The following is a 19,213-nucleotide window of genomic DNA, read 5'->3' on the forward strand; positions in this document are numbered from 1 at the left end:
TGTCATCCTCTTTCAGAAGGTACCGGTACCGCTAAGATGTCGTTGTAAACCTTACCGTTGTACATCTACAATGACAGAAAGACAATATTAAAAGATACGCACTGTCACTATACATCTGAGCAGCTCATATCCCACAACGAACATCAGATTGTTTTGGTTGTTTATAAAACATTAAAATAAAACCAAACTTTTGATAATTTCTAGTTTGAGTTTATTTTTCTCGGCACAAAAAAAAACACCAACAGCTTTTTTTTATATTTAATCAACCAGTCCTGTTTATCTGACATGACTATTTTTTTCTTTTAAATTACGTTTTCATTATATGCGTTGAACATTTTTTTATCTAAGTTTTGGTCAATGTGACTAGGCCTATAACTATTTCCAATACAAATGTGTTTATCACTTTTTTTTTTCAGGGCGCAATATATTGATGATAATAAATGAAATGTATCATTGAACATTTATATAAACCGTAGGTCCAGTGTACACATCTGGCTCATGTGCACTTTAAAGAACCTAGTACATCTTTCGAGACGAGTAGGGGGTTACCCCGGTGTACTAATCTACACACAGTCACTCATCAAGAGGGCCGGCCCCTTGATTGTCAGCATATAAATAAGGTGTAATAGAAAATAAAAATCAAATAAAACGGAGTTGGTATTAATTTTATTTTACTATTAAGGAAGTAAAGGAAGCCACCCGAAATGACGAAAATGACCACGTCCACCACCGCCTCAACACTATCCTGGTCGTGTCTCCGGGATGCATGATTTGACGTCACCATTCTAGGAACCTAGTGTGCAGGAATGAAAACTTTCAAATTAATTACCTCAGTTATAAGTTTGAAATATATAATAGTATTTATTTTCATTGGTATATAGGCCTAAATCCAAAGGCAAATTACTGAAAAATGACAATGCAGCGCAGTAGCTGGATCTCAATGGAAATACCAAATAAGCAAAAAAGTATAATATAACAGCCAGAATAATTAGAAGAGGTTTCAGGCAACAATAGCCCTTCATATCAGGGCAAGTAAGGACAAAGTAGAGAGTATAAACCACCTGAAACATTTATATAACTATATCTTATTCTGTTTAACTGTAATATTCTTTGTAATGACTATAATTGATGTAAATTACAAGATGAATTGAATTGCAATTGAAATAAATATACATTTTGTTCCAACGAAATGCCCAAAAAGCACATTCACATCACTATGGCGCGCCAAGCTGTAATGTATTTGGAAATAAAGATATCTTAGTTTAAAACTAAGATATCTCTATTAAAAACTAAGATATCTCTATTAAAAACTAAGATATCTCTATTAAAAACTAAGATATCTCTATTAAAAACTAAGATATCTCTATTAAAAACTAAGATATCTCTATTAAAAACTAAGATATCTCTATTAAAAACTAAGATATCTCTATTAAAAACTAAGATATCTCTATTTAAAACTAAGATATCTCTATTTAAAACTAAGATATCTCTATTTAAAACTAAGATATCTCTATTTAAAACTAAGATATCTCTATTTAAAACTAAGATATCTCTATTTAAAACTAAGATATCTCTATTTAAAACTAAGATATCTCTATTTAAAACTAAGATATCTCTATTAAAAACTAAGATATCTCTATTAAAAACTAAGATATCTTTATTTAAAACTAAGATATCTCTATCTAAAACTTTTAAATAGAGCAATCTCTATTAATAGAAGAGAAGTCTATGCACCGTACGTGATTGTTTTGTTAGAATGGAGAATTTTCAACAAGTTGCCGAAAGAAAAAGACTGTCCACTAGGAAGTAAACAAATACTGTCGTACAGTTTGGGTTACTATTCTTTGAATGTGTTTTTAGGGTGGATTGTTGAATACATTTATTAATATAATAGAGAGGAGTAACCAATAGACTAGTGGGTTAATAACTATAATTGCTAGTCAAATAATGGTCATACACTGCAGCCAACTTGTATATATTATAATATATACACTTTTATATTGCAGTATATTTTAAATAAATCAATTATGGATTCGTGAATGGATTTTGTAATAAAATCCCTTGCCTTCATGTGACGCAATAAGCAAATTCTACAAAATGTTTCCTCGAAAAGAGCTGATTATGCGGTTGCTTGCAAACCGAAAGATAGACATTATTTTTTCACGAACCAATAATGTAGTTAAAATCATTTGGTAAATCTGTAACGAGATGGATACTGTACACAAAAACAATAGAGCTAAAGGTAAAATGTCACAAAATCTGTTTTATTTACAATATATGATTAATTAAAACAAAATAAATACTATAATATTGTATTGATAAATAGTCAAGTTAAAAATTGTCATATGCAGCGAGCAACAGCTTTTAAAATATTTCCAGCATATTAAAATAACTATTACTATAAAAACAAACGAGCTGATACAAATGCTAGCAGTTCAACTGCGTATAAGCCTACATTGTTGTAACCCCAATCCCCAAAATGTGGTGCCGAACCCCATTAAAATAAATTATTTAGGCCTACTGTGTCGTCAGTGATAATTCCGATTAGTAACTTAAAATTTACCAAGTTGTACTTTTAATTCTGGATAGACACACATTTAGTTTAATTTGTAAATGTAGCACAGTATCTGATAGCACAGGCTGTAGCACACGGTTGTGGTTAAGCGAATTTAAAAGTTCTGTTTTAACATGGTTTTAATGCTTCTCTGTCCTTCCGTGAGACGAACACCCAACGTCATCGTGTTTGTTTAGTAGTGACATCCGAGAAAAAGTTTTCCCACACTTTTTACAACAGTATTTCTTAACATCCGAATGCGTTTGTAGATGAGCCCTCAAGTTCGATCTGTCAGCGAACGCTCTTTTACAGTGATGGCAGGAGAAGGGCTTTTCTCCTGTATGGGTGCGGATGTGACCTTGCAGAAGCCAAGGCCTAGAGAATGCTTTTCCGCAGAAGGTGCACTTGCACGGAAGTGTATGAGTCCTGATGTGCATCTTTAGTGCTCCAAGTGACATATACTCCTTATCGCAATATTTACATTTGAAGCTTTTCTTACTTTGGGCATCACAGTAAAACTGTCGGTGTTTGCTAAGTCCACTTGACGTCACATAAACTTTATTGCATTCCGGACATTGGTGTTTCTGATCAGAATTCTGAGGTTCTTTCTTCTTCCTTGGGTTCTCCTTAGTTGATGGTACAATAGTCCCTATAACTGTCTCTTGTGGAGAGATGACAGAGTGCATAACAGGTGCTGCGTCAGCGATCTTTATTCCGCTGTCACAGCATGCCGTCTCAGACGGGTAGCATGTCATGTAGCATAGCTGGACAACCCTTTCGTTCAGCGACTTGATGGCTAAAGGTTCCGGTCGTATGGGTTTTCGTATAACATCTGTTAAGGGATTGAATGCTATAATAAAAAAAAAGATATTGTTAATAATGTATTATTCGTTTATATATTAAAAAAAATGAAAGATTATAAAAGGGAAAATAATAAATTATACAAATAATGAATACTGGATATTTACTGAATGAAAAGCCGAGCGTGCAATAGAACCATTGAATAGAACCTTTACCGTGTAATAGAGCTAATACTTATGCGGTAACCAATAAATGCATCATTGATTGATGCAATTATCTTATTAGAAACATTTATTTATAACAAACTAATAAAAACTCGAGTAACAGGTGTCCCTAAATACAGGTACAGCATACAACATTTACAATAATAAATAGTTATAAACCTTAGCTTACCTGCTCTTTGTATAGAATGTTGCAGTCTCTTAAAATGATACTGGTGGTTGTAGTGTTTCTTGATCAAAAATGACCGCGGCATCCTTGCAAACGGACTCTTCTAGTATCAGAACAAAATCTTGAAATCTGTGACTGTCGTATCGACCGAAATCAATGTAATGACAGGTATCGGAAAGTTATACAAGCTTTTATACATCTGACTTGCTTTACCAAGTACAATACAATGCATTCCGGTCTAGTCCAAGGATTTGTAGGCGGAGCTAAACTACTAAGTAGCCAATCATTGCGCCGTATTAAGTGCAGGTGGATATTAATAGTTTCGCGGTCCAGTGAAGTTTTGGAACAATGACATTTACAAGAGCTTTAACCACAATCCGAAGAGAAAAAAGGGGCGTTTTGTAAGATTCTATGCAACGAAAACTAACAGATTATGTGTACATCTGACAACAAATCATTACAACTCTATTAACTATAAGCATTTTGGTGGGAATCTTGAATAAGAACAATGAATATATCAAACAACAAACGAGAAAAAACAGAGGTGCTACCATTTTCTCGCCATTCAAATGTGTGACAGTTAATTTTGAAATCGTCATTATTGGTTAAAAGTGATTTAAACTAGATCAGTACTGGCTAATCTGTAGGATATGAACTTCTATGATTTACTAACCCACTTGTCCCTGAGATATTTCTTATTGCCAAGCAAGTGCATCCTATACTACAAATATGTGTTTATATCAATACTTGAACAATGTTAAGGATTATGGTGTGTATAGTATATTGGAAATGAAACTTACCAATACAATGAAAATAAGCAACCACTTTTTATTGGTAAATCAGTTTGGTATTATGAAACTATAAGTCTTTCAAATTGACGCTTGCTTTTCCTGTTTTTTACTAAACTTAGACAATGTGTACACAAACATCCCGAAGTATTCACTCTAAACAATACAGAGATTTAGCTGTTTATGTAACCTTTAACTAGATATATATTTTTTGGAAAACTACGTATGTAATTACAAAAAAATTAAAAAAGTGTCAATATTAAACTTGACTCAGGTAAGCTATTCACTCAGTAAATTTGGCGAAACCATGAAACCAACTTACCGGGTAAGCCTGATAATTATTTTTTTTTAATGTTTCGACTAATAACATTAATGGGATGAATACTGTAGGCCTACACAAGAACAACAATAAAAGTCACAAAAGCAAATTTACTTTACTTCTCCGATTACGGGTAGATTTTTCTACTGTCGCAATTTAATAGTAACATAATACAGCTGATTATCGATACAGTGTTCACTTATCTTGGTTCCGTAAAACACATGTTCGACGTGTTACGACTGTATCGTACACCCTATAAATATTATAATTTTGCTTCTGACGACTTGATTTTGTAAAATGTGTTGTCTCTGATCTACGGAAAACAACATAACACTAACATTATTATTTGTTGAGAAATATACGCGACAATAATATAGATGACAATACTTATTACCGGTAACGCGGCCGACTTCAGAGCCATTTATTTAAAACCACTTGGGTACAACGAAGTATACAAAAACAACCTAATTAAATTCTTATCAAATTTTTTGGGGAAACTATTGCATTGTTTCCCAATCATAATTAACACGTAATGACCGCATATATGTCCTTAATAAAGTAATCATCCTACGTATAATAATGCCACAGATCCGCAAGGAATCACAAGTTATTTGTGGTAACCGGACTGTCAGGAACAATTGGATGTAAAGTACAGTAGGCCTACTCGTTCGTCGTGTGTATTTCGAGTAATATTTCTTGTTTTGTTGTTGCCTTTGTCTCATGGATTTACACGGGATATTTTGATGTGCTTGCAAATGGCTCATGGTGTAATCGAGACCGATGCAATTTTTCCCTACTGTGGTTTCGTTCTTTTTGTTTATATAATTTCCATCTTTCTCTAGATCAGGACAATCTGGTATTTATATTTATATGAACGGTGTCAAAACGAAAGATGAAACAAACTTAATGCATATTGTAATCTTTTTCTTGTGGTAGACATACGTGATATACCTGTTAGCACATTGTGCATGTTTGATACGCATGCTAAAATGCTCAATCACAAAAGGAAAAATAAATACAAATATGATTTTACATTAAAACTGTTACAGTAGCCTAAGTAGCGATTAAGATCCTTATTTCTGAATGGTTATCATTTTATCTTTTTAAAAAAATACTAAAAAATGGCGCTGCAGCAGACAAATTCACAATTTTATTACAGGTGTATTATTACACATATCTACGATAATAATTTTGACAAATTAACTCTAAATGTCACAATACCGGAAGGTATAGAAACCAGTGCGTGCTGAGTGCCCACCATTGCAAAATCCCAAGAACTACAAAACTTCCGTAAACATTGTGATCGTCGGATATGATCCATATAATACAACACACAGGAACTTTGTATTACGTTTGTCTGTCGCCAGTAAAGGCCTACTACTATCTTTAGCTTTGCAAGAACTGTATTGGTTTTGTTTTTTTGTTCTCTTTTAAAGGTGTATTGTCCACAAAACATGAAAAATAACGATCAATAAATCAAATTTTAAATAGGTCATTTTGTAGATTCACGTTGTTAAAAAAATGACTAGCTTACAAAAACAACAAAAAAATAGTTATTTAGCCAAAAATGTGGGTTTTTTTTTATCCAGGTTGAATTTCTTTTTCAGGGGAGCAATATTTTAACAGGGAACACAATAGGATGTTCCTTAAATTTAATTCCTATCAATAATTTATCTGATTCATCATCAGTAATGTTTTCGGGACGACGACACGGCTAGTTTGTATATGCGCTATCTTACTATAAAAATTGTGTTATAATAGCCCTTATGGTCTCTACTATGTAAGTGGTACGGTAGTCACTTAGATATTATAATCTTTAACATTGTTAACGGACTGGTTCTCACAAAAGGTCACAATTGCATATTAGCTCCTCGTGATAAAAAAATAAAAATTTCAGAGGCGCCAGGTTGTTAAAGGTATAACCAATCGATATTTCCTTTATCAATTTGTCCTTCGGTAGCGATTCTGCACTTGACCGACACAATAGACACGGCTATTATACAGATTGGCTAGATTTGATATCAAGGAATTCATGGGAAAAGAAAATAAACTGTACCAGGATACAAACGTGAAAGATTCGGTAAAACATTTGATAAAATTTCCCTTTTTATTCGGCCCTATATAACGCAGTTGTTCCATGTAGTGGAATTTAAATTCAGTAACTTTGTACAAATTTACTGTATGTTTTCCAGTGTCTTCGTACTGTACGAATTCCATTTTTTCTTACTGATTTTGCAGTTGTTACATTTTACGATTTCCAGTGATGAATGGTGTAAATAAGACATTAATTAAAGGCATATCATTATTTAATGTTCCTGAAAATACTCTCCAGTTTGGGCTTATTATTGGTTACACAATTGTATTAGACCAATGGAATTCGATATACGGATGTGATCTTTTTTATGTGTTTTTTTTTTCTAACAAAAACCATCGAATAAAAGTCCACAGAACTTTCTTCGCCCAATTTTAGATGCTAATTACCCGTGTCCCATCTTAGATGACTCTTATGGAAATTCAATAATGATTCCTGGTTTTACCATGGAGTAAATTCTTTACTCCATGGTTTTACTTAATAAACAAACTACAGCTGACTCTAGGGTTTCGTGTAGTTTCCCATGGAAACCGACGCTTGTGATTTTTACGCTGAATTAACCTTTACGCTTATTTTAACACTGGGGCGTGTTCTACAGCACTTGAAACTCGCGTCCAAATTAAACCAAAATGTTGTTATGATTTAAAAAATAAAAAGTTTAGAATATCAATCAAACATGTAAATTGGCGTACATAAAATGAAATACAACATTCTTTTTGCAAGACAAAAAAGACCAAAATACGCGGGTACACTCCATGGTGTAAACAAAACTGAACCTTATTCGACACCTGCTTCAAGTCAGTCAAGTGGAACGGGCTTGCGTATCGCGTTTTGTTTGCCCAAAACAATAATACTATCGAGTGCTGTATGTTTTCTTTGTTTTTGGGTTGTGGCGAGAGTAACGGTATTTATGGAACATAAGTAGACTGTATGTGTGCTGTGATTGGTCAATAGAGAAGACGCGATAGGCTACACACAGAGAGTGTGTACTTTGGCGCGAGTTTGTTTGTACGATAGGTGGCAGGTGGTAATTAGGCGAATCCACAAAGTGTGTACTGGAATCTTCAAACGAAAAAACATACGGCACACGTTCATGTGTGCTGTACATACAGCAGGTGGCCAAAGCAAACATAGGATGTATCTCTGTCTTAAGTAAACAATTTCATCTAAAGGAATTTTAAAAATATCATTTTTATCTGTACTTTAATTTTTAATACAATTTTACTTTATCAACGATAACTACAATATTTGATTTATATTTTATTCAACGGTTGTTCTTCTGTTTTCTGTTCTATTCTATACTTTTATTGTATTTGTTTGATTATATTTTATAGTACCGTAAGTAAAACCTCGCAAAGAAAACATACAACACTCTTCTTTTTTTAGTTCCTTTTTTTTTGCGTGGGGGGGGGGGGGGGGGGGCGCTTCTTTTCGAGGTTTTACGGTACTGAACTATTATTATATTATCATTACAGTATGGCAGCCTTTGTAATCTGACATTATAATAATATCATCACACTTGGCATTCTTTCAAACAAACTTGAGTATTTCGTTACGCACTTTGCATGATATACTTAAATACTAATTCGTTGAATTGTACACATCCATTGTTGTTTATTTCTAATAAGTAGGATTGAGCGTTTTGTGTGCCTTATGTTAATTCAATGAGTAATGGAAATTGTTTGATATAGTTTTAAATATTACATAATTAATCAGTAATAACACACGACTTTAAATCAATGCGCACGTCAAGATTTTGAGAAAAAAAGTTATTTATTATTATTATTATTTCTTACATCCGGGGTACACGCTATCTTTTGTATTGCAACCAAATTAATAAAATAAAAACAATATTAAAACATAAAAATAATAAACCAAAAATTATTGAAGCAGAAACTGTAGGCCTACATAATTACGGAAAAGAACGAGTAAATTGTTAATTAGGCCTGATAATCTAAGAAATAGTGTAATAAAGAAAAGTGAACGTAGGCCTACTGTATAGTGTAAAGTTATGCACATGCAGATAATCATACATTTTTGACGGAAATAGTTTCATTTCGTTTTACGTTGTTATATTGTTTTTAAATTTTAAGCAAGTATTTTTCGCAGTCTTTTATAAGAAATGTAAGTATATAATTAAGGACAAAGTAAAAACCAGTTGAAGTAGCTATCAGATCACATGGCACTTAATCGGTGATATTTGTAAAGTAAACACAAACTTTTAATACGTGATTACGTCATGTCGCCTTCGACTTTTCAATGAATGGCTAATAGAAGCGCATTACTACACAAAACGTCCAGCAGGCATTAATACTTCAGGCCTATAGAAACTTGGTATACAACAAGGGGTGAACAGAAAAATTTAACAATAATTCCACCATACATCCAAGCTTTGTTCCGTCACTAATCAACCCCGGCGCGTGCACCTTGTCCATAAACAATGGTCGATCCTGGGTACTTATCTAGGCCCTGACTACTCGCAGCTGCCCCAGGCCCACAAAGGGCGCAGGTGGTTCCTACTCAAGGGCCGTAGGCATGCGACGAAAGTCACCACTGTCCTGGTATTTACTCTCACACACATGTCAGCCTACCAGATTTCGCGCCAAATTTAACAAAGAATTATTCACAGAGAGTGATCAGAGACAAATTGAATAATGAGCGGTGATTAGAAAACTTTAAAAACAACTCTTTGACCTTAATGAGACCAAACTATTGTGAATACACTATCAACAAAGTCACTATGAAATAAAAACACACCACACTCAGTAATTGTTTAAATTGTTAAGTACATTTTTTAAGATTGTATACCATTAAATCCTTTTGCTTTATTTTGCACTGTCCCTAAATAAATAAAAAATAATGAATGATTTACTTTTTACATTTAGCGGGTGTTTTACGTAATTCAAAGAATCATTTATGGCTGTGAGAAGGCATGTCGTTAAAAAGCATTATTAGGCCTACACAACCTTCCCCTTTTGTGTACAAACTCATTGCTTATGTACAAGTATAGAAACTTAATTTAATTATTGCATTGAATTAACATCAATGGTTATTATCTAGGCCTATATATATCATCGCGTGTGTCGTTTCACTAATTAACACCGAAGGCCTATAGACCTAGTTTATTTGTGCTTATGTCTGTTCTTAGTTTAAGTCTAAAAGATTCGCGAGGATTTTGTCTAATTATCGCCTATTCTACAGGATGGATGGGAAGATGGGTTTAAATGACTCACGATTGCTTTAAAGACATGATTATACGACAATTAAGACAGTACCAAAGTATCAATGAAACAATTTACCCAAATGGGCTTTTAATCGGTCTCTCGTGCCTTTAAACCGATCCTCCACACTAGTTCAATCGAAAGGGGTTTCAATTAAGACAAATACTGTAATGAAACGATTAGAAATCAAAAAATCAACAGCTTTGATATTTGTACAATAGGGTTTAATCGCTTTCTCGTGCCTTAAAACAAGCATGCACACAAGAGGTGAATCGAAATTAGGGTGTTTCAATAGAACAGGCTTAGCTGCTATCAATGGAACAATTGGAAATCCAAAAATCAACAGTTTTAATGTTTGTAAAATGGGGTTTTAATCGACAAAATGAAATTGAGGTTTCAATCAATCAATAAAACAATAGAAATCAAAATAAAACAAAATCAACAGTTAAAGTAAGCTTCTGTCGCGACACACCTGGAGTTTGATTACATTATTCCTTGGTTATATGAATCTTTCAACGAATATAAATATACTATATATTCTAGCTATTCAAAAAAATATAAAACATTCGTTTCTAACTGATTAATACCGGCATTCGACACCGATCATTGTGACAGAAATACTTTCACGGAATTATCAATGAAAAAAATATAGCATTACACGGTGTTCGTATACAAATTTAATGATGAAAGCAGGAAAAGGGAACAATTTTTTATCTCCCTGGTTAATACAAAAAACAATGTAGTTTAATTCGGAATTTTCTGGGTTTTTATTTAAAGGATCTTCTTCAAAGTGGCCAGACAAGTTGACGTTTTCTTTGAGGTTTTTAATACATTATAGACATACCTATAAAGGAAAAGATCGAGTAAACATAGATTTTCCTGTTTACGTGCGTAACTACGCTGGTTCATGGTGGTTTGCACTCTTCTATTTCAGTCAATGCTTTTCTAGTATATTTCGAAGAACTATTGTCAGAATTTCATTTCGTAAATTGCTTCCTCGTAAAAGATACAACACCGGAATTTCCCAAAATATTTTGTTAACAATAAGAAATGTTATTGTATGCAACACGGTAGTGTCTATGTTCGAGGTCAATGACCTATATACCATAAAGCACTGTTCTCAGTAAAGGCTTTCAAACTTCCAATTATTCAAAAATAAGTATTTACACGAACCATAAATGAAACCATGACGAACATAAATTCATTCAAAAATAAAATGTTTGTTTTTACCTTTCAAATAATTGTTAAAAAATAAGAGAAAAACAACTTGTGTCGGGAAACCAGTTAATATGTGTTATCTAATTCTTTTTTAGCCTACATACAGAAAAGCTGAAAAAACAAAACGAGACAAATAAAGACTGAATTGCTGGAGTAAGATTATTTTAAAATATTTTAGAAAACCAAAACATATAAAAAAGCAAGATCGGATCTGGAAAAATATAATTTTAAAAACATGCGAGAACCCATATTTCCAGAAGCCCCAGGTAAGACGTATTATTGTTTTTTAATTGTCAAAAAACTAGGTCACGTATTCAAACACCTACACATATTTGACTATTGTCCTCTAAGACCAAGGCCAGCTTCCTTATCCTACCACTTTCGAACAAGGAAAACAAACATTGTCCTTGATTAATTAAAAGCGCATCACTTCAAACAGAAGTACGTTATTAGTCTATTTATATGTAATTCTATTTCTTTTTGACATTAGTTACAGGTATCTTGCTTTCTACATGGCTGACATTAATTTGCCTTTATGCGCCGCTTAGGCCTAAGTCAAGAAGTTACGAAGTGCTTAAAAGGCAGGTGCAGACAAACATTCTAATAACTTTCATATATTGTTTGGAATTGTTTGCGTTGCACGAAAAAGAAGCAGCACAAGCCTACCATTACTATGGCAGAAGAAAATATGTTTTGTTTAAATCTATGTTACTCAACATTAACTAAATTTAAAATGCTTAGGCCTATATAGTCCTATTAGAAAACATATTGCATAACATAAACCGGATTTATGGTCTACTTCAAATAAACGGTCGTATTTGAGATTTTAAGCGAGAGGAATTTGATATCACACAATGTGTAAATACAAGTTATGTCAAAACAAATATGAGAACATTCATTGTACAGTATACCGAACATTTTAAACATTTCAAACCCACAAAGGCGGATGAACGAAAGGACATATTTTCCAAAAATATAGTCGACCGAGTTATTTTCAGAAGCCCCACCCAAATGTAATTTCTCGCCCGTTCCATCACGTGTACCGTACATGGTCTAGATACGCCCCCGATGATCGAAACGCGTCAGTACATTTCGTAGGATGGAATTTGGTCATAATGTATTATATACTTTTCTGTGACGTAAATGTTCTAGGTCTAATATAGGCCTAAGCCTGTTTTGGCAGTCGTTTTACTGTTGAACGGATCACAACAGGTCGGTCCCATGACGTAACATTTAAAGAATTTCAGGAAGGCGAGATCGGGATGATTTCCCATCACCCACACACCCCTTGAAATCCCAGAAGGTACCGGGCACACAATGTCAGATCTGTGTACACAACATGGATAGTTCCTTGTCGCGATACCGTAAAAAATGCAGACACTATTTCTTGTCAACCTGTTATACTCCCGTGGTTACAACGTGTCAATAGCACTTACTCAATGTGTTACTCACACATAACTATGCATTCCGTCCAAGTTCAAGTGGACTTAACGTTCTTTCTATTCACTTTTTCTCGGTAAAATATCCTACAAAGGAACAAGTTCATTAATTATTATTATTAGTAGAGATTAATACAATTTGTGACGTCACCTGTAACCTTAATATAGTTGTTAAAAAATACTAGTAGGATATTAATCACAAATTATATTAATCCGCAAGCTTTAGTGAAATTGTGGTCACACGTACTAAATGAACATTTTTAAAGAGCTATTCTATCTGAAAGTAGGACGCATGCTAAGGTCCTGGCATGATGGCATCACTATTATTAATCATCATCTTAAATTCTTTTCTCATCATATTTAAGTTTTCTCATTTTTCTTTCAATAATCACGGATGGACAATATCTTGTCAGTCATCGAATAACTAGTTGGTTAATGTTGCAATTACAGGCCTATCATATGTATCGATTGGATGTTTATAATCAAAAAAGAGAAACAACCTGGCCCATGAAAGATAATAGCGATAATAAAGAGGCCTACATCGTATTTTAAAACGATTTAAATACAAATCGAATTTCATATCACCCTTCCAAACATTGAAAATGAGCATTTTAAAAACTTTTAAATTAATATTTCTTTAAAAATTTTGATTCTAATTCGTAATTAACCTGTATTGCGGTCGACGGAAAGTGTGGGACTACTCGACTCACACTCAAGTTTGTATGAAGAGCATTACGAAGAGCAATGGAATGCGTTATCAAAGTATAGTATAATTTAATAAAACCGGCAATGAACTATCAATTTATCTCTAGAACCATTTCATGTGATCATGTAATAGTCATGGGGATATGATCCTAATATGTAATAACTATGTTAATAACTATCCAATATCTTATAAAACGTCCATCAACAATGTAAATCCCCCAAAATGGCAGAATCATTACAATATAACGGTGTTCACACAGAGTTAACAAAGTGCAGCATGATCGAGTTTAAGTATTCCATTTAGTTCACTTTCAGTTTTCCCTGTGTCATGTTTCTCTGTTATTTTATTGTTGTACCTTTGTACTGTCCTTGTTTTTTTTTAGATGAATAAATGAAATGAGTTATGCTGATCTAAATCACATCCGAGTTACAACCGACGTTCTTGTATAATCATCATCATAATCGCGTCACAGGCTAACTCCATCAACTCCAATAAAAACAACTTTTTGCGTTCGAACATTTTTTATTTTCTCAAAACAGTGGGTCCTATAATAAAATGTTTTACTTAATAAATATAAAACGAATAAACCAATAAAAATAATGTGTTCATCCGTGAAAATTTGGCCTAGTTTTTAAAAAATATAAACAAAATCAAAATCACCATGGTTCATAGAGGCATTATCGAAGAATGCGGTTTTGGTGTTAAATATTTGTTTGTGTTTATATTGTTTATTATATTGACGGGATTATGGGTTTGTGGGGCGTTTTATGACGTTGCAAACGAAGTATTGTTGGTGACCTTGATGAAGTAAATGACGATTATGAAAATCAAAAGAGAAACCAAATAGCATCAAAAGGGCGTTCTAAAATTGTGGTCGAACGATGAATTGAACAACTCACCTGTTTGGGAGCCTAATATAGATGCACCTGCAGGGTAGGCCTAGTTTGAATTTAATATCTTCGATATTAAAGTACATTTACATTACATATACAATAATTGTAAATAAAACCACTCTCATTAAGCCTACACAGTCGTGTTTAGTGCAAAAAAAAACCTACAGAAATGTGAATAAAACAATAGTAAGAAACGCCGCCCTCTATAATGTGAACATTCCAGAAACTTTTTTTAGGCCTTTTACGCAGCCAAAATGAATAGCATAACAAGACCTTCGAATTCCTGGTCAATTTAACAACGTGAAGGATGATGACGAGTTAAACGGTGAAGTTTTTAAGTTAAAAGAAAATGCTCACCAGAGTGTTGTCTTCGAAGATTTTTTCCAAAACCAGATGTAACCACGTGTCCGGTTGATTGCCAACAAAGAAGAATGGCAAAACTGTGAAAGTAGCTAGAAGAAATTCGAGTGGCAAAACAATTCAGATAACATTTCGCCAAATTTGTGACAACATTCAACATGGATTAAAAAGAATCACAGCTCCTTTAATAACCGTGTTGACTTGTTGCGTCTGTCTTTAAAATCACATTCTCTTAAAACGTTTTCCGAAATTACGCTTCCCACGATTTGTTTCCATATTTTTCTGTTTTGGGCAGGATGGTTTTTTCTTGTGCTAAAGTCTACATTAAAAGGCGAATATTCTGTTGTTGTTATTCGCAAGCATTTATTTTTTTAGAAATCTAAAGTATACGATTACTCATCCCTGGTAAAAATACTAATTACATAATCACATTATGAAAAGTATATATAAACAAATGTGGCTTTTTCTCATTCTTACAGATTTCCTCATGTTTATCGTTTCAATTAATTAATCAATATTCAGTATATCACCGGGCGGTTTAAAATTCCTTCTAATGTCTGTGAATGTATTTTGTTGTTTTAGTATTTTATAGTATTAATTATACTATATAAATTATACATCCCTTCTAGTCACTCTTCTACTGTCCATGAACCATTTGTTGAGTTTCGTTCTAACTAATATGCTTCTACATGTTACAAGTAAACATTTTACTCATCACTCATCCTTATATTATACCAAAAAAATATATAGCTATATACACACACACAATGTTATGCCTAATTAGACGGTGTACAAATATCATATTTAACCTGGCTATTTCACATATTAATAACACCTACAAATACAACACTAAAACAATATATATAACATAACGAATATTTGCAGAATATAATACATTTGTGCATAAATTGATCAAAATAATTTGTGTTCGAATTAAACTTCATAGAAGTGTACTAAAATGAAATTCGTCTAAACTATCAAAATATACAATATTCCAAACTAGCCTATTTACTTCTGAAACTATGTCACATGTTTTAAAAGCGTAAGCAAACACAATAAAAATTGTATTACTAAATGTGTATAATTTCATTTCTGATTTAAAAAATAAAACCAGTTATCGAATGTGAAGAAACCACTTGATTTAAAACACCCTTTGAAATAACACAAAGGTAAATATATTTCATAAATTTGCATTAAAATGTAAAATAGGAACGGTTGAAAGATTTTGCATTGATATCGCATAAATTGCACAATTTTTATTATTACTTCATGTCATTCGCTTTCCTGACGCGTTATTCGCTTTCCTGACGCGTTATTCGCTTTCCTGACGCGTTATTCGCTTTCCTGACGCGTTGTTTGCTTTCTGAAAGCTTCGTTCATGTTTAACAGTTTGTCTTCACAAAACTGAATCCAAGAATTGCTCTTATAAAAACTGTATTGCTTCAAATAGCTATGCGCTTCATTATTATCTTGATTAAAAAAGAATTTTTATTATAGAAACCATTAAAAGTCGCGCTTCATACCAATATTTTCCTACCTTAAGGGCCTTTCACACCTGCTCCGGCACGGTTCCGGTCCGGCGACGGCAAATCCAATCGAACGTCAATGTTTCGTTTTCACGCGGCTACGCGCATATCGATTGGTGCTTGGCCGCGTGGAGCGTCGTAAAAACGAAACATTGGTGTTCGATTCGCCGGACCGGAACCGTGCCGGAACAGGTGTGAAAGGCCCTTTACACTGTCCAGCATTCAGGCACAAAGTCATGAGTTTTTTTTTATTATAATTGGATGGATGAAATAAGGTTTTTAAAATGTTGATCTATATCAAATTACTTCATTTGATGTACTTTGTATATTGTAACTATAAAGGTTACTTCACTTGCAGTCTGGGCTCCAGACGGAGTTTTGTCTTAATATTAGTATATTAAATATTTTTGCACATATGGCGTTTCATACGTGTATTACTTGAGTTTGTATTTTCAGACAAAAATCGCGGTCGAAATAAAAACAAATAAATAAAAAAAAAAGACAATAAATACAGACTTGGGGCAAGTCTACTTCACTTGGTACAATAATGTATATAAAACAACTACCAGTGTAGTGTATTAATACACACCCGAGTGAAGTCAGTGAAAAACCAGACGTTTTGTTTTTTTCAAGGACATAACGGACGGCGTATTAGTTCAGATGATATATACATAACAAAAATGAATGATATAAAAGTATTTTTCGTCAAATGTTGACCTGTACCATTGATTGATTGGATTGGATGTACAGTAGTAGGTGCAAAGTCTTTACAAAGCAGCGGCTGTGCCAAAAAATAATCAAATAGTACAAAAGTGTCCCCTATAGGAGATATGTTCCAGTGAAACAGGCACAGGCTATTTCCTTACCACTACTGCCAACCCCTATTCAGGAGAAAACCCATATTAAGTGGAAACTTTGTTAGGTCGCAAAAGTATCTCCTTAAAAGGGCTTCAAATTATTATTGTAATTTTCCTTACGTAATTATTTAGTAATATTACCTCTCTCTATTATAAACAAAATAAAATCATAACCAGAAGGTGTGATTTGAAATGTATTAAAATTGGTTAAGAAATGGTGATTATTTCCGTAGATGAATCATTAGAGCAGATAGGCAAAGTAGTACAAACGTCCAAGCAAAACTGGTGACAAATCCCATATACACATTAAAGTAGTTGATACTCCATCCTATAAAAGAAACAATTATGAACTTGAAGATGGAACAGTGAAGAGAAAGTTATAGAAGAGCAAGACCAAATATGGCATAGAAAGATAATATTATGACCAAATATGGCATAGAAAGATAATATTATGACCAAATATGGCATAGAAAGATATGGGGAAGAAAATTTAAAAAAAGTAATGTGCAAGATGTGCAGAGGACAGATGTGGAGAGCTAGTGACAGTAACTGCTCTTTTTTTGGTCATCCTTCCATTTTTTATGCATATATTTATTTACACTATGTTTTATATTGGAAAATAAAAACTGAACTGAAACTGGAGGGGTAAACATCATTTCACAGTTACACCATCTCTTTACCTCTCACTAACACGTTTGTAGGGGGAGAGATTTACTTTTAAAGAACTGATAAAACATGATGTTCCTCTCACATGTATTTACCGACTAGAAGGCCCATTTGTCTGTACCATTGATTTTCTGTGCCTACCCACTCCATAAAAGAATTTTTAAAGGCCTAATTGCTAGTTCACATAACTAAAAAATAATTTATCATTAAATGAAATCTTTGCAGTTTGGAAAGATCCAGAAATTTGTGGCATCTTAAAAAGCCAATAGAATCATTGCACCAGTAAACTATTACTGTACTACTGTATATATGTATATACCTCTTGCTAAAATGCAGCGAAGACAAATAATAGCATATGTCTGTGGCATCATATAACTGAAGTACATCAGTGGATATGGTACGCCTTCAAGAGGCCACATGATACCTGCACACAAGTAACAACATATAGTAAACAAGTTAGTACATTAGTTATTGATCATAATATTATATGCTCATAGTATGAAAGAATTAATGACCACTTTTCTGCTGTACCCTTATGATAAAAAAGAACCGCAGTGAAAGTGGAACCATAAAAGGTTTAGTTTTAAAAAGTGATTTGACTTAATATTGGTTTAAAAAACAACATTTTGACAGCATAAAACAATTAAAACTTGTGGCATTAAACAATAAACTAAGGTTTCTATGGAAATTCTCTAGTCTGAACAATATGATAACTCTGTACCTAATAATATATATTATTACATAATTCTCCCAATACTGGACACCTTTGGGCTGGCCAAATATCTCTGGTTTTCTGAAAAGTCTGGTATTTGGAATGTGTTTTTACTGGTAAAACAAATTTGGAACCTTTGGGCTTCAAGGAAAATTTGATTTTGGGAGAGTTCACAGGTTTTCAGAGAGTTCGATATTGGGAGAAATTACTGTATATTAAATTAATACATTACATTTTATCCTTTTTAAAACTCAGTATTTTAATTTGAATCAGATTGGGAAGAAATTGAATTATTTTAAATATTAATACATACAAGTACTTACCACTCATAAGGATCAGTGGATAGAAAGATCCCAGCGACAATTGCATTGCCGATATCTCATTGTCACAAACACTAGAGACAAACAAGCCATAAGCCATTCCATTCAGGCCCTGGAATAGTGTAAGCACTATCACCATCAGAAGGGAGCCTTCATTTGGTACCTAACAACATAAAAGATCAATCTTTAAACTGAATGTTTAAGAGCAAGATATATGATGATCATGTTATTTCAGAATATTTTATATAAAAAACAAGCAAGACAAAGAAAACGAAAAATCATCAAAAAATAGAATTTTTGCCAATTTAGAGATTTGAAAACCGTAAAATATATTTTGTAGTGCACTTAACA

The 19,213-nt window shown here is 33.1% G+C and overlaps 2 protein-coding genes across 3 annotated transcripts in view; both read right to left on the reverse strand.

Moving 5' to 3' along the window:
* Positions 1-387: 387 nt before the first annotated feature.
* Positions 388-19,213, reverse strand: part of LOC140056851 (ABC transporter G family member 20-like) — a 33,340-nt gene continuing 14,514 nt past the window's right edge. The window contains exons 19-21 of one of the 2 annotated variants that reach the window (XM_072102352.1): positions 18,866-19,025; positions 18,150-18,254; positions 16,520-17,492 (exon numbers count right to left, since the gene is read on the reverse strand). In XM_072102352.1, the coding sequence (XP_071958453.1) occupies positions 17,386-17,492; positions 18,150-18,254; positions 18,866-19,025 (372 nt within the window). In that variant the 3' untranslated portion in view covers positions 16,520-17,385. Of the gene's footprint in view, positions 794-16,519; positions 17,493-18,149; positions 18,255-18,865; positions 19,026-19,213 lie in introns of those variants that run through there. The other variant, XM_072102353.1, reaches the window with a different exon arrangement.
* LOC140056386 (zinc finger protein SNAI2-like) lies at positions 2,244-3,958 on the reverse strand. The gene is made up of 2 exons (XM_072101747.1): positions 3,749-3,958; positions 2,244-3,404 (listed from the first exon to the last, which is right to left on the reverse strand). Exons 1-2 carry the CDS (start codon positions 3,828-3,830, stop codon positions 2,695-2,697), a joined length of 792 nt encoding a protein of 263 aa, XP_071957848.1. The 5' UTR covers positions 3,831-3,958; the 3' UTR covers positions 2,244-2,694.

The sequence above is a fragment of the Antedon mediterranea genome, chromosome 8 (assembly GCF_964355755.1).
Source record: "Antedon mediterranea chromosome 8, ecAntMedi1.1, whole genome shotgun sequence".
NCBI lineage: Eukaryota > Metazoa > Echinodermata > Crinoidea > Comatulida > Antedonidae > Antedon > Antedon mediterranea.

Excerpts from the sequence above, each read along its gene's own strand:
- LOC140056386 (XM_072101747.1), bottom strand. The coding sequence starts at position 3,830 with ATGCCGCGGTCATTTTTGATCAAGAAACACTACAACCACCAGTATCAT. Across the intron at positions 3,405-3,748 it reads ACATTCTATACAAAGAGCAG|CATTCAATCCCTTAACAGAT; the intron begins GTAAGCTAAGGT and ends TTTTTATTATAG.